Source organism: Emys orbicularis, chromosome 2, assembly GCF_028017835.1.
Source record: "Emys orbicularis isolate rEmyOrb1 chromosome 2, rEmyOrb1.hap1, whole genome shotgun sequence".
Taxonomy (NCBI): Eukaryota; Metazoa; Chordata; order Testudines; family Emydidae; genus Emys; species Emys orbicularis.
Genome location: NC_088684.1, coordinates 49,749,587 through 49,762,634, shown reverse-complemented (window position 1 = coordinate 49,762,634; position 13,048 = coordinate 49,749,587). Strand labels below are relative to the sequence as shown.

The 13,048-nt window shown below is 40.0% G+C and overlaps 1 protein-coding gene across 1 annotated transcript; it reads right to left on the bottom strand.

The window, feature by feature from the left end:
• Window positions 1-5,530: 5,530 nt before the first annotated feature.
• Window positions 5,531-12,175, bottom strand: SLC7A13 (solute carrier family 7 member 13). Its single transcript, XM_065400152.1, has 4 exons — window positions 11,449-12,175; window positions 8,991-9,122; window positions 6,463-6,827; window positions 5,531-5,776 (listed from the first exon to the last, which is right to left on the bottom strand). Exons 1-4 carry the CDS (start codon window positions 12,173-12,175, stop codon window positions 5,531-5,533), a joined length of 1,470 nt encoding a protein of 489 aa, XP_065256224.1.
• Between the last annotated feature and the right edge of the window lie 873 nt (window positions 12,176-13,048).

The window sequence follows — 13,048 nt, the reverse complement described above, 5'->3', positions numbered from 1 at the left end:
TTAAGGTCATAGGTATCCACCTACATAGAGTCAGTGTCCAGATCAGTATGTAAGACAACATACAATAAGGGATGGTAACAAACACAAAGATTGGGTTAGGAGGACCTGGTGTGCAGTGACTACAAACACAGTTATGTGGATGCTGAGGTTAGTGATGAGTGTCACACATAGCTCTATCAATAAATAACATTCAGAATGGTGCAGTCTTTATATTTATGTCTGCTTTCTATTTCATACTAGCAACAATGAACTGCAGGCACAGCATTTCAGAATGAGTCTTGTACTTCTAGGTGGTTGAAATCATTCAGCCTCCAGGCTCATGCTTTGTAATGCTAATTGATACATGATATTGTCACCCAGAAATGGACTGGATAGCATATCTACATGCTTAGTTCTCCGTTCATTACGGTTCTTAAATATGTATATAAGAGAAGTAAAAGTAAGCCGGTCCAGTACGGCGTACTGGTAAGAAAGTGGCCGCCGGTACACAGCCGACCATACTGGCAGGGTCGCTGATGGGCTGGGAGGGCAAAAGGGGCAGCTGTCCCGGGGCCCGGTGATTTAAAGGGCCCAGGGCTCCCAGCAGCCGCTGCCACTACTGCACCAGTGGCCGGAGGCCCGGGCCCTTTAAATCACCGCCAGAGCACCAGGCAGCACAGGCCGGGCAGCGCTGAAGGTCTGGCTGGGGGAGTCTGGCTCCAGCCCCGCCCCTTCTGCCCAAGGCCCCGCCCCTTCCAGGGGCCCAGAGACACCCCCACACAGGACCCCAGCCGCCCTGCGTACTGGTAAGTCCTTTAAGTTACTTTCACCCCTGTATATAACTTCTAAGCACAGGAATATCTCCATTGACTAAGAAGGGTCTGTTTATATGCTTAAAATTATACATTTGCTTGAGTATCTTGATGAACCGTGGCCTTAACCTCTATTTTTGAACTTATATGGTTCCCATTGACATAGCCTCAAAGCACCTCATAAACATTATTTTTCTTTCCTCTCACAACACCCCAATTTACAGATTGGGAATTGAGGCACAGAGTTAAAAAAGTAACATGCACAAAGACACACTGGACATCTGTAACTCAGCCAAGCACCAAATCCACATTTTTTAAACTGCCAAGTCAGTGCTTTGACCACAAGGCCATCCATGCTTTCCTTTAATATTCACCTGTGTTCAATCCTTAAAATAAAAATTACCCCAACTAAAATTTAGCTGAGTCTGTGAAATACATTTTCTTATTAAATAATAAGAAAGAAAATACTGTTCTGATGGCTCCACTGAATTAAATTGTTTGTTCCTGTCTCATTTTTAAGAAGCAGCAGGTTTCACTATCCTCAAACAGATTTACCTCACCCCTTGTTTGCATGAGATTTTTCTTCCTACAGTGTTTGAAAATCTTTTACCCATGCCTCATGCCCCCTTCCTATGTACACCTTGGGCTTTACATAAGGAAACTGAGGGGGCTTTCAGTGTATATTTTCATTTTTGGCCTCTTTCAATATACAATTAAATTATTCAAAAACCACTTACAATGGTTTCTAGAGTAAGCAAACAGTTTCTTGTATTTTAAGTAGCTTTGCACACAGTCAATTCTATCTCATTCTAGCTTCAAAAAATTTTATCTGCTGGAGAACTGAATTTCTTATACCAGTGTAAGTTCTGTAATAGGATACTATGTAAAACTATTTATTTTAGGTAACATTCTGTAATCCAGCAGTTCCTGTAATGACAGATACGTTAGCATGAAGCCATCTAGTGGATGCACTGGTGAGCACTATCTAAGGAAAGAATAAAATAAAAATTTATTAAAAACACAGCTATATTGCGTGTGTGTGCACACACAAAATCTATTCACTTAAATATGTTCTGAAATGCTTTTCAAAAGGTTTGAAATCCCAAATTATTACTAGAATGTGTATGGACTGTATATACCTAATTACAAACCATGTATAATATGGTTGAAAATAATCCTTTTCCCCCTATTCAGACCCTGTACTGGCTTCAGTATTTCCTTTGCAAAAGATGATGTGACCTGACGCAAAGTAAGGAACACTGCCAAAGGAGTTGTTAGTTACAGCCATATGAGTCAGCAAAGACTCCCAGAGAAGTCTTTGGTTTTACTGGTTTGACTAGGAGGAGAATTCTGACTACGCATGTCAAACACCCTGTTTTGTTTTGTTTTTTATAACAAGGAAAAATGGAAGACATTGCAAAGGCAAAGTTTATAATAATGAGAGTAAATTTATTATCTAGCTTCTATGTAGTAGTCAGTAAATTTATTGCCACTATTAAAAAGTATGGCCAAGATTTTTTTTAAATGTATACCTAAGTTTAGACTCCTAAATCCATATTTGGGTGCCTAAAAGAATGTCCTGATTTTCAAAACTGCTGAGCACCCATTTGTTCCCATTGTTTCAGTGGATTTAGCTACAAAAATGATATGCTGTTATCATTATATTGGCCCACTAGGGTGTCAGAACTGGGTATCTTAATTAACCAATTAATTGAAGACAAAAACTTTGTCTTAAAAGATACAAATCACTCCATTCTGGAAGAACCAAAATTCATTTAGATCATATACTCTTATCATGCTCCATTGTATCTTGACACACACAAGAAAAATCCAGGAACCATAGTTACCTGAAGTATTCAGGAACATGATGAGAGCCCTTCTAATAGAAAGGTTGATATTGAGACCCTCTTTGTTTCAAGCAGTAGATCCAAGCAGACCTGTCATACCCAAGTAAATGGAATTTTGCTTAAATGGAAAAGTAAGCTCACTTATTTCTATGAGGCAAGAATCATGTCTCTTATATAGATATAAAACTCTATGCACATGTATGATACTGTAGAAGTAATGCTTAATAATTAAGTGTCTAATTACAGGGCCTGTTCATTTAGAGGAGTAGCTGGACCTGAAGCATTCAGGAGGAGATGTGACATCTCTGCAATGTCATCTGAAGCCTAGTGGTCTGCGGTAGTGTCTTTGTGCAAAGTGGTGGACAAGGACAACATGGCTGTTTGTTTGTGTCCTTCTTATTAGATCTGCTAGATTTTCTAGGCACACATTTTATCTCTTTGAAAAAAGTGAACATCCTTAGCGAGATCAGGTATCAGGACAGAGGTCCAAAGAAGACGGTGATCTCAGCTTCTTTCAGAAAATGCTGACAGGTGTCTCTTTAATGTGGGGACTTGAATTTGAATAATTAAAGTAAATTTTACTTTGCTTTCTCTAGTCTATTGGAATACTTTTATTGACTTTTCAGTGTAAGAAAGAAAAGTATTGTGATAACAGGTGCTAGTGTCATGCATGTTATGAGTCATTCATGTATAAGCACTCAGGATTAAACTCTCCATAGAAAGAATTAAAGGAACCTCGTGCAGTAATCAAACCCAGATGGTCATGATAGGGATTGTGTGGGTTTAAATCACTCTCAGGATAGGCAAATAAATGTTTTCTGAGGTTCCCTTGTGTTGCAGAGGTGCTGCACAAAAGAAAGATTTGTAGCCATGTCACCCTAGGTCAGGAGCCTTGGATTAGGGGTTTTTTCTAGGTGTAAAACCAGCAGCTGAGGCAGGAAAGGGGAACAGTGTATTTAAGCAATCAGATTCCAATAAAGTTCATGAGAGACAGAAACCCAAGGCAGCTGCTCCTTAGTGATTGGTAGTGGTGCCTGAGCTGAGGTTTCTGCAAGAAGGCATTGCCTCTGTGTCGTTTGTGAACACCTCTGTTCCAGAAAACAGGAGGCGTGAACATTCTGCAAATGAACAAGCTACACTAAGAAAATACACTGATTCTGTGCCACTGATTTCTCCTCCAATGGGAAACTAACAGACAAGGACCCCAAATCTGCTACCACTCAGCAAAGGTCAATAGTCTCTTTTTCATATTGCTTTCTCAGTAGTTACATTAATATTTAAGCTGTCTTATACCATGTTATTGGAATTTTTTCTCCTTTTTTGATGTTAAACCAGGGTTTTACAGATGCTGTGGTGTGTATTTTGCATAGCAAAACTGTTTTTAATAGAATATTTTTGACAAAAAAATGTTTTTGTGAAGGGTCTGCTTTTGATGGAAAATATTGAGGGGGGGAGCATCATCAAAACTCCCAAAACCTGAAATATTTTGATTTGGATATCCTCCTGCAGTGACTCATGGGAACTGTATTTTGGTCCTCATGTCCCCATGTTCCCATATGGGCAAGGTTCCCCAGCTGGACTATATCACCCAAGATGATTCATCCACATCACCCTGAGCCTGGGACTCTCATGATGCAAGCACCTCACTTCACCAGGAGGGGAGACTGTGATACATCATGGCCCGTTTATGAGAATAAAGTAATTCATTGGCTCCTACGCTTGGGCCCTAAGTAATAATCATGGAAAATTGTTCCTTTTTCCCCCATGAAATATGACTTGGTATGGTACACCAAAAACATATTAATTGAACAGTACAATTCTCTTATGCCTTATCTAATATTTAATAAGATATCGTTTGTACATTTGTGTGTATTGTTTTGAGACAGCCAAGTGCTCCCTGTAGGTTCTTTCTGGGATTAAAAACATAGTGTCAGGCAAGAAGGTTAGGTTCTTCAAAGTTTTTAATCAATTCAAGGAAGCACAGATGAAAAAAAAATTACAAAGTATTCAAACCCCAAAGCCCTAGAATACAAGCTACTTAATACTAAAAATAAGCAAAACATCAATTTACTCTACAATTTACTTGACACTGGATCCCTAATGTATATATGATCATATTGACATGTATTCAGTTAATAGTATAGTTTAGATTTGCTACTGTTCAAGTGGGCAAACACAAACACTTTTTTCTGCGTTTACAGATTTTATCACTTTGAAAGAGATTCTCTATACATAAAGGACTTTATCATGCGAGGTGCTGAATGCTCTGACACCAGTCTAGCAAAGCCCTTAGGCACGTGTTTAACTTTAAAACTATGAGAAGTCCACAGAGACTATTTCTTGCCTGAGATTATAATTTTTAATCCCAACGGGACTCTTCACAGTCTTAAATGTAAGCATATGCTTAACGCTCAGATTTTTAAGGTAGTTAGGTGTTGCTGCACTCTGCATTGCAAATTATGCCAAACTGATTTAGGAGTCTAAGGGCTTGTCTAGACTCTGAGTTAACCCACAGTACAGAGATGTAAATTCCATTTCTACGGGGACTATGATAACAAACACTAGGGAACTTTTAATGCATGCTAGCAGGTCCACATGGGCCAGTTAGCGCACATCACACTAGTGCACACTAGAATTTACATCCCTCTAGTGTGAACTAATGCACCATGTAGACAAACCCTAAAACTTATTTTCAAAAGGGATTTAGGCACTTAGGAACCTAAATCTCATTGATAGTCAGTATTGCCCAAATACCTTTAAAAATCTGGGCCTAAGTGTTTTCCTGAATCAGAGTCTTAAGTACATGCTTAACTCCATGACTGTGACCACTTGAGTTAAAAAAGAACTTCTATTGGCTGTTAGCAATACAGTATAGGGTTTAAACATTTGCTATTACTCATATTTACCATCAGCAAATACATCAGCAGGAGAAACTTCCAACAGTAGCTGTAAGTAACAAGTAATTTTGTCAACAAAATCAAAATGTAATTTAAAATGTACAAAAGGCAGGTACACCAGAAGGCCCCCCAACATAAAGAGAAGGGCATAGATATACTGCATCTTGGGAGACCAGACTATAGGAGCCAAGACTAAGAACAAAGAAACTGCCACCATCGCAAATGCAACTGGTAAAAACACCTGCAAAAGAAACAAACAGTTAGAAGAATCAAAAATAGACATTTGTCATTTTATGCATTAAATGCAAGAGAACTAAGCACTCTTTGCCATATTGCAAGCACAATTAATTGCCCTGCCACCCCTTTGCCTGGGTTTATGTCAGCAAAAAGAGTAACTCAAAGCTTAATCTAAAAATGAATTGCGAACTATCCATTTACAATTGCTATTCACAAACTAGGTGTTCAGGAATTTTTTCCCAGTGTTAAACATAACCCAAGATAAAATCAACAAAGAGTCCTGTGGCACCTTATAGACTAACAGACGTATTGGAGCATGAGCTTTCGTGGGTGAAACTGCTTTTGTAGTTGGCTAGCCATTCACAGTCTTTGTTTAATCCTGAACAGTTTCTCCTCCCTTGGTGTTCACACCTCAACTGCTAGAAGAGGGCCTCATCCTCCCTGATTGAACAAACCTCATTATCTGTAGCCTGACTCACTCTTGCTTGCATATTTATACCTGCCTCTGGAAATTTCCACTACATGCATCCAAAGAAGTGGGTATTCACCCACGAAAGCTCATGCTCCAATACGTCTGTTAGTCTATAAGGTGCCACAGGACTCTTTGCTGCTTTTACAGATCCAGACTAACACGGCTACCCCTTTGATCCAAGATAAAATGTTACAACTTTTAACTCTTTTTCCATTTACCTTGTATGGTCGCTGTAGATTAGGTTCCCGGTATCGGAGTACAATCAGGCTGGCACAAGTCAGTCCAATCATAAGCCATACAGAAAATCCAAAGTAATTTGTTAAAGTAATTAGATCAGCGGGGATAATAAAAATGGATGCAATGATGGTTGAAAAAATCATGGCCGGTGCCGGAGTCCAATAGTGGACGTTAAGCATGGATATTAAAACAGGCAAGTGTCCTGACTGACTTCCAGCATAACTTAATCGTCCTAATGTAAACATGCTGCTGTTGAGGGCACCAAATATTGAGGCAGCAACGGAGAGAGGAATGACCCAAGCAACGGAGGGAATCACTCTGTCAGCCCAAGTGACTGCCACAGCAGCTGCAAGGAAACAAAATGTCATTAAACAGTGGGTGTGGTGTCCCAACAGTCTTACTGAACTGATGACAACTCAGTGGAACCACGTTGTGAGTAAGAACTAGGGGGTACAGAGGGTTCCCTGGCCGTGTATAGTGAAACCACACTATTTACAAGTAGGCAGAAGCAGGATCAGGGCACGGCGGGGAGAACAAATGTGTTAGCCCCCTATATGACGTGGACTGCTACTGAAGGAGTTTCCTGTGTGGCAGTATACAGGGGGCGGGGACAGGCCAGATGATTCATCAGTGCACAGATTATCTAATCCTTTATCCCTGCAGTTCTCAACCAGGAGCCCGTGGCCCCCCGGGGAGCTGCAAGCAGGTTTCAGGGGGTCTGCATTGCAAGGCCAATGTTAGACTTGCTGGGGCCCAAGGCGGGGAGCTAAAGCCATGTGGCACGGTGCTGAAGCCTGGGGCTCCAAGACCTGCCACCTGGGGCTGAAGCCAAAGCCTGAGCAACTTAGCTTTGCAGGGCCCCCTATGGAATTGGACCCCAGGTAATTGCCCTGCTTGTTACCCCCTAACGCTGGCTCTGGCTTTTATATGCAGAAAACAGTTGTTGTGGCACAGGTGGGTCGTGGAGTTTTTATAGCATGTTGGGGGGGGCCTCACTAAGAAAAAGGTTGAGAACCCCATATCTATCCCATTGTGGGACTCCACAAAGAAATGTGAAGGGCTACTTCCTAGCACCTCTTGAAAATTCGCTATTGCCCATGCTTGTGCAAAGGGACTGCTATTTACTGGGCCAACAGCCAAAGGGCATAAGGTACTCAGATACTATAGTGATGTACACAGTATAAGAAGCTGATTAGAACAGAAAAGGGACTATCACAATGAGGAATACAATTCTTCCAGGACTTGCTATAGCAGCTACAATCCAATGGAAGATGAGAGACTCTAGGTTCATGGCACTTTTAGTATAGAGCCTCCTACAGAACGAGGACATTTGTTCTGAAAATTAACCCCTAAAAAAGGCCTGTAATAAGACCATTCTGTTTTATTTATTTGTAGGCTTTTTCTTTGGTGCTCATTGCTCAAACATTAATGAGTTTTTCCTTATAACGCACCTGTGAGGTAGGGAGTATAGTCCTAATATTACACGTAGTGAGCTAAAGCACAGAGAGCCAAAGGCCTGGTCTTCTTGCTGAAGAAGAGCTCTGTGTAAGCTCAAAAGCTTGTCTCTCTCACCACCAGAAGTTGGTCCAATAAGAGATATTATCTCTCCCACCTTGACTCCCTAATATCCTGGGACCGACATAGCTACAACAACTCCAGTTTTACTAAAGAGATTTAAATTAAACTGTGGCAACTTCTATGTGTACACAAGCCCCCAAGGAGTTTCCTCAAAGCCCCATAGGAAGTCTATGTTAAAGTATGTCTAAATAATAGCTGGAAGCAAGTCTCCCAGCCCATGCAGACAGACTCACACTAGAGTGACTAGAGCTAGCGCACTAAAAATAGCAGTATGGACATTGCAGCTCAGGCTCTCAAGCCCACCCAAGACCCTAGGCTTGAGAGCCCAAGCTCCAGCCCAAGCCACAACATCTGTACTGCTATATTTAGCATGCTAGCTTGAACCCCACTAGCACAAGTCTGTCTTCCCAGGCTGAAGGTTCACATCCAGCTACAGTGTAGACCAGGGGTAGGCAACCTCTGGCACGCGTGCCGAAGGCGGCACACGAGCTGATTTTCAGTGGCACTCACACTGCCGGGTCCTGGCCACTGGTCCGGGGGGGCTCTGCATTTTAATTTAATTTTAAATGAAGCTTCTTAAACATTTTTAAAACCTTATTTACTTTACATACAACAATAGTTTAGTTATATGTTATAGACTTCTAGAAAGAGACCTTCTAAAAACATTAAAATGTATTACTGGCACACGAAACCTTAAATTAGAGTGAATAAATGAAGACTCGGCACACCGCTTCTGAAAGGTTGCCGACCCCTGGTGTAGACATACCCTTAGGGCTCAGAACAGAAGCCAGATCTCCTGACTCAAAGTCCAGTGCCTTGCTATATGTAAACCCTGAATTCAGCTGGACCCAAGTGACCCCAACAGGGTGGACACAGATAAATAGTTGTAATGATTAGCTCTCCTTTTGATTCATCAGCCTTATATCCTTACCTGAGGAGACAATTTCCTTAGGTGTCAGAACTGTCAGATACGAGATGTTTACAAGTAAATAAAACAAAGTCACTGCAGGAAGTGCAGTCATCACAGTCAAGGGGATATTTCTACTAGGATTTACCATCTCTTCTGAAAAAATATAATTTAGAAAATTATTTAATAAAACAAATATACTCACAATATTGCTTTCAAAAGAGTGCTTCCCTGACAAACTTGATAGGAGTAAGGAGTAAATTTGTGGCAATGTTTCATAAGGTAACAGGGGAGAGAGAAACATTGACTGTGAAACCATGAAAATTGGCAGAGATACTTGGTGACACCTATCGGGGGTAGCCGTGTTAGTCTGTATCTACAAAAACAACAAGGAGTCTGGTGGCACCTTAAAGACTAACAGATTTATTTGGGCATAAGCTTTCGTGGGTAAAAACCTCACTTCTTCAGATGCACTTCTTCAGAGGTTTTTACTCACGAAAGCTTATGCCCAAATAAATCTGTTAGTCTTTAAGGTGCCACCAGACTCCTTGTTGTTTTGGTGACACCTGTAACTACTTTTAAATAGAGCTGGTCAGAAATACAGTATATACAAAGTGCTGTCCAACAAAGTAAACAAACTGAAAAGCCTTACCAAGCCCTAACCAAGTGTAAATCTGGGTATGTTGAGACAACCGTTTATTTTTATTAATCTTGTTTTATTGAAAGACCTGCTCTCTGTGTGCAAATTTCACCCTGTCCCATCTCTGAAACAACCACCACCCAGGCATCTTTGTCAAGAGGGGCTTAAAGAGTAAAGACTTACTGAAACCTCTAGACAGCTCATTTTCATCTGTCAAAAGGGCATGGACAGAAGGGTCCACTCCCACTGAAGTGAGCTGCAAAAAAGCATATAAGCAGGCAACTCTAAAGGACCAAACAGGGTGAGAGAGGTGGAGGTGGCCTCTTATTGATAGTGGCGGGAGAAGGGTAAGCTGTCTTTTATTTTCCTCAAATCTTCTCTGTTTGTTGTTTAAAATCTTCTAAAATGTAGCAAATTGTCTTTGGTATTTTAAACTGTTGAAGGGCAGGATGCCTAGAACCCCCACTTTTAATTTTTATCTCCCAACTTTTGTTTCATTAGCGATAGGCCTGGCATTCATCTCAGATCGAATTCATTGGCTCCTGGCAGACAGGGTAGAAATCTTTGTTTAAAAAGAAGAGAATTCGGTGTCAAAAAGTATTGAGATGTAGGTCCACCGCATTTGCAGCTTCTGACTGTTGGGTAATATGTTGTATTGTAGTAGTAGTAGTTGAATCCAAACAAATTAGTACAGTATGAAAAAAATTGCATTGTATTGTGTTAAAAAGTATAGTTTTATGTAATGCTAAAAAATGTCCGAATGTGATTTAAAAATTAAAATTCTACTGACTTTTTTTTTTACCAAAAGGGGAGAAAAAAAGGCTTTTGCCTATAGCATATTCTCAAGCTAGAAATAAGTTTTTCTACACTGTCATTTTTTAAAACATTAACTCATTTTAAATGTTCTTCTTCTTTCCACTAACTTTTGTTACTTTTAGTTTGTTTAATGTTTGACACATAAGAAAGGATAAAACTGGAAGGGAATGTTAAAGACTAAAGGACAAAAACTGAAGTACAGAGTTTGATTCTGCAAAACTCTTATTCATACAAGTAGTCCCAGTGTTCATGATAGTCTATGTTATCATGAACACCTATCATGGAAGCTTGCAATAATTGCTCATATTATTAAATATCACATGCAAAGTGGAATAACCAAATGACTAACCAAAGACTAGGAGGGCTTCTTTAATGTTTTAAAATGAATATATTAAAAAGGGCACAGAAAAGATGTTTATAACATTTGCCTTACTCTTTTCCTTTACTCTTTCCTTTATTCTCTACTAAGAATTATTTTCCCAGTGAAATGATTACCTCTTATGCAAATCAAAATTGATATTGTTAAAAATATTGTTTCTGAATGCAATGCAAAATGAAATAGTTCATGCACTTGTCAAAATAAGCAATTCAAGGGTGTGCATTAGTAGGCTTCTGGTATGTGCCCTGGGTGGCTGAAGGCACTCAGTCTTGATATCCGCACTCTGCTCTGCATACCCTCTTGCAAATAATTGCAATAGCATTGAGGAAGGGGGAAATCACTGTTTTAGGTCCGCACATTCTATTTGCATATAGCTTTAAACTAAACCTTTTGTTTTCCACATTAGTCTTCTTTAAATATGCAGTTGGTTCTGGAGACAGTAAATGCACATTATGCAAACAAGCTGCATGAAAGAAGACAATGCACCTTTACAACACAACCAGACACAAACCTTGAATACAACCAGTGTTTTAATATAAATGTCTTTACAGGCTAAATTGTTCTCACTGTGAGACAAGCTCTAATAACATTATCTGAGGAATGTAAGAATGCTGGCCACAACATTAAATGTAAAAAACAAGATATACCTGCCATGTAATTGAGGGACCACCAACCGCCATATGCATATAATCCCTGGAAAAAAGCTTCAGCAATCTGTGAGGCATCAGGAATCTCTGAGCTGAATGCATTCTCAAACCTTACTAAATTCTCCTTTCTTCCTCTAATCAGCAGAACAATGCCTCCTATGCCAATTACAGATAGTGCCATCATCTTCAGAACTGTGAAAATAGTTTGAACCCAAGTAGCCATTTTGACACTTCGGCCATTCAGAATCCCCAGAGACCAAATAACTGCCAAAGCCAAGCATTTCTTTAGCAGCTCCGGTGCAGGGCATACACCATAGAAAGGTTGGGTAGCATATTCGGCAAACAACAAGGCTCGAGTAGCATTTGATGCTGTTTTGGTAAACATCGCCGTCCAGATAAAGATGAAAGCAGGTAGGGATCCAAGCGCTCTTTTTATGTGACTGTATTCTCCTCCAGATAATGGTAGGGCAGTCCCCAGCTCTGCATAACAGAGGGCTCCCATCAGCGATATTACTCCACAAGCAGTCCAGATGCTTAGCGCAACACCCACATTAAGTAAGGAGTATTTTAGCACTCCTGTGGGAGACACAAAGATCCCTGCACCTACTATGGCGCCTATAATAAAATTTACCCCATTAAAATACCCTATAGTTCTTTTGAGCTGCATCCTGTCATTTTCATTACTTCTCACTTCTTCTCTGAGATAGTCATGCTTCCCTTTCCCCATTTTCTCTATCTGTTCTCAGATAAGGTCAATAGGGGCTTCAGAAGCATTTATTTCCCTTATTCCATGGCTGTGTTGTTATGAAGTTGACCTGACCTTACTCGCTAGTGAAACGCTTCAGAAATATTGGATTAGTCAGTCAGAAGACAAAGCCTTCTTTGGTTTTTTGATGTTTAATGTGTGAAGATGATTAATCAAGTACTGCAAGAACAACTCGTATCAAATGTCAGTATAACCTGTACTTCACAGATTATTAGGTTTTTTTAAAGAAACAGGCATTATAATACATTAACAATAAATGCTTTCTACTTCTATAGAGACTTCCATCAAAGGGGCTCAAAACATTTAACAGTTATTAAAACTACCCTGTGTGGTAGGTAAATATCTGTTTTTTACAGATGGGAAAACTGAAACATAGAGGGGTTAAATAAATTACCCAGTGTCAAATGTGAAAGTGTTTCTGTGACAGAATATGAAAGTCTGTCCTTCATTCATAAAATCTATTACATATCAACTACATTTAAAAATCAGTATCACAGTTGCAAAGTCAAGCACTCAAAAGCTAGGAAATTCCAGAATTAATGTTACCTGTGGAACCTTAATTCAGTCATCTTGTGCATATGCATTATGATAGTCTTTACTTACATCATCACTTACTTATTTCCCCCACAGGATACCTGCTTCATTTAGTGCATCGTCTCTACTTGGGATGGGCGAACTTCAATTTTTATAATTTGACTACATTTGTGCTGATTTTTCAAGGGGATTTCAAAAGGACACATCCCTGACCCAAAAGCTACCCCTCTGACAATTTCAAGTCCCTGCTCCAAAGCAGGGGGAGGAGCGAAAGCTTGGCAAAGAAAAGATTACCAGAAT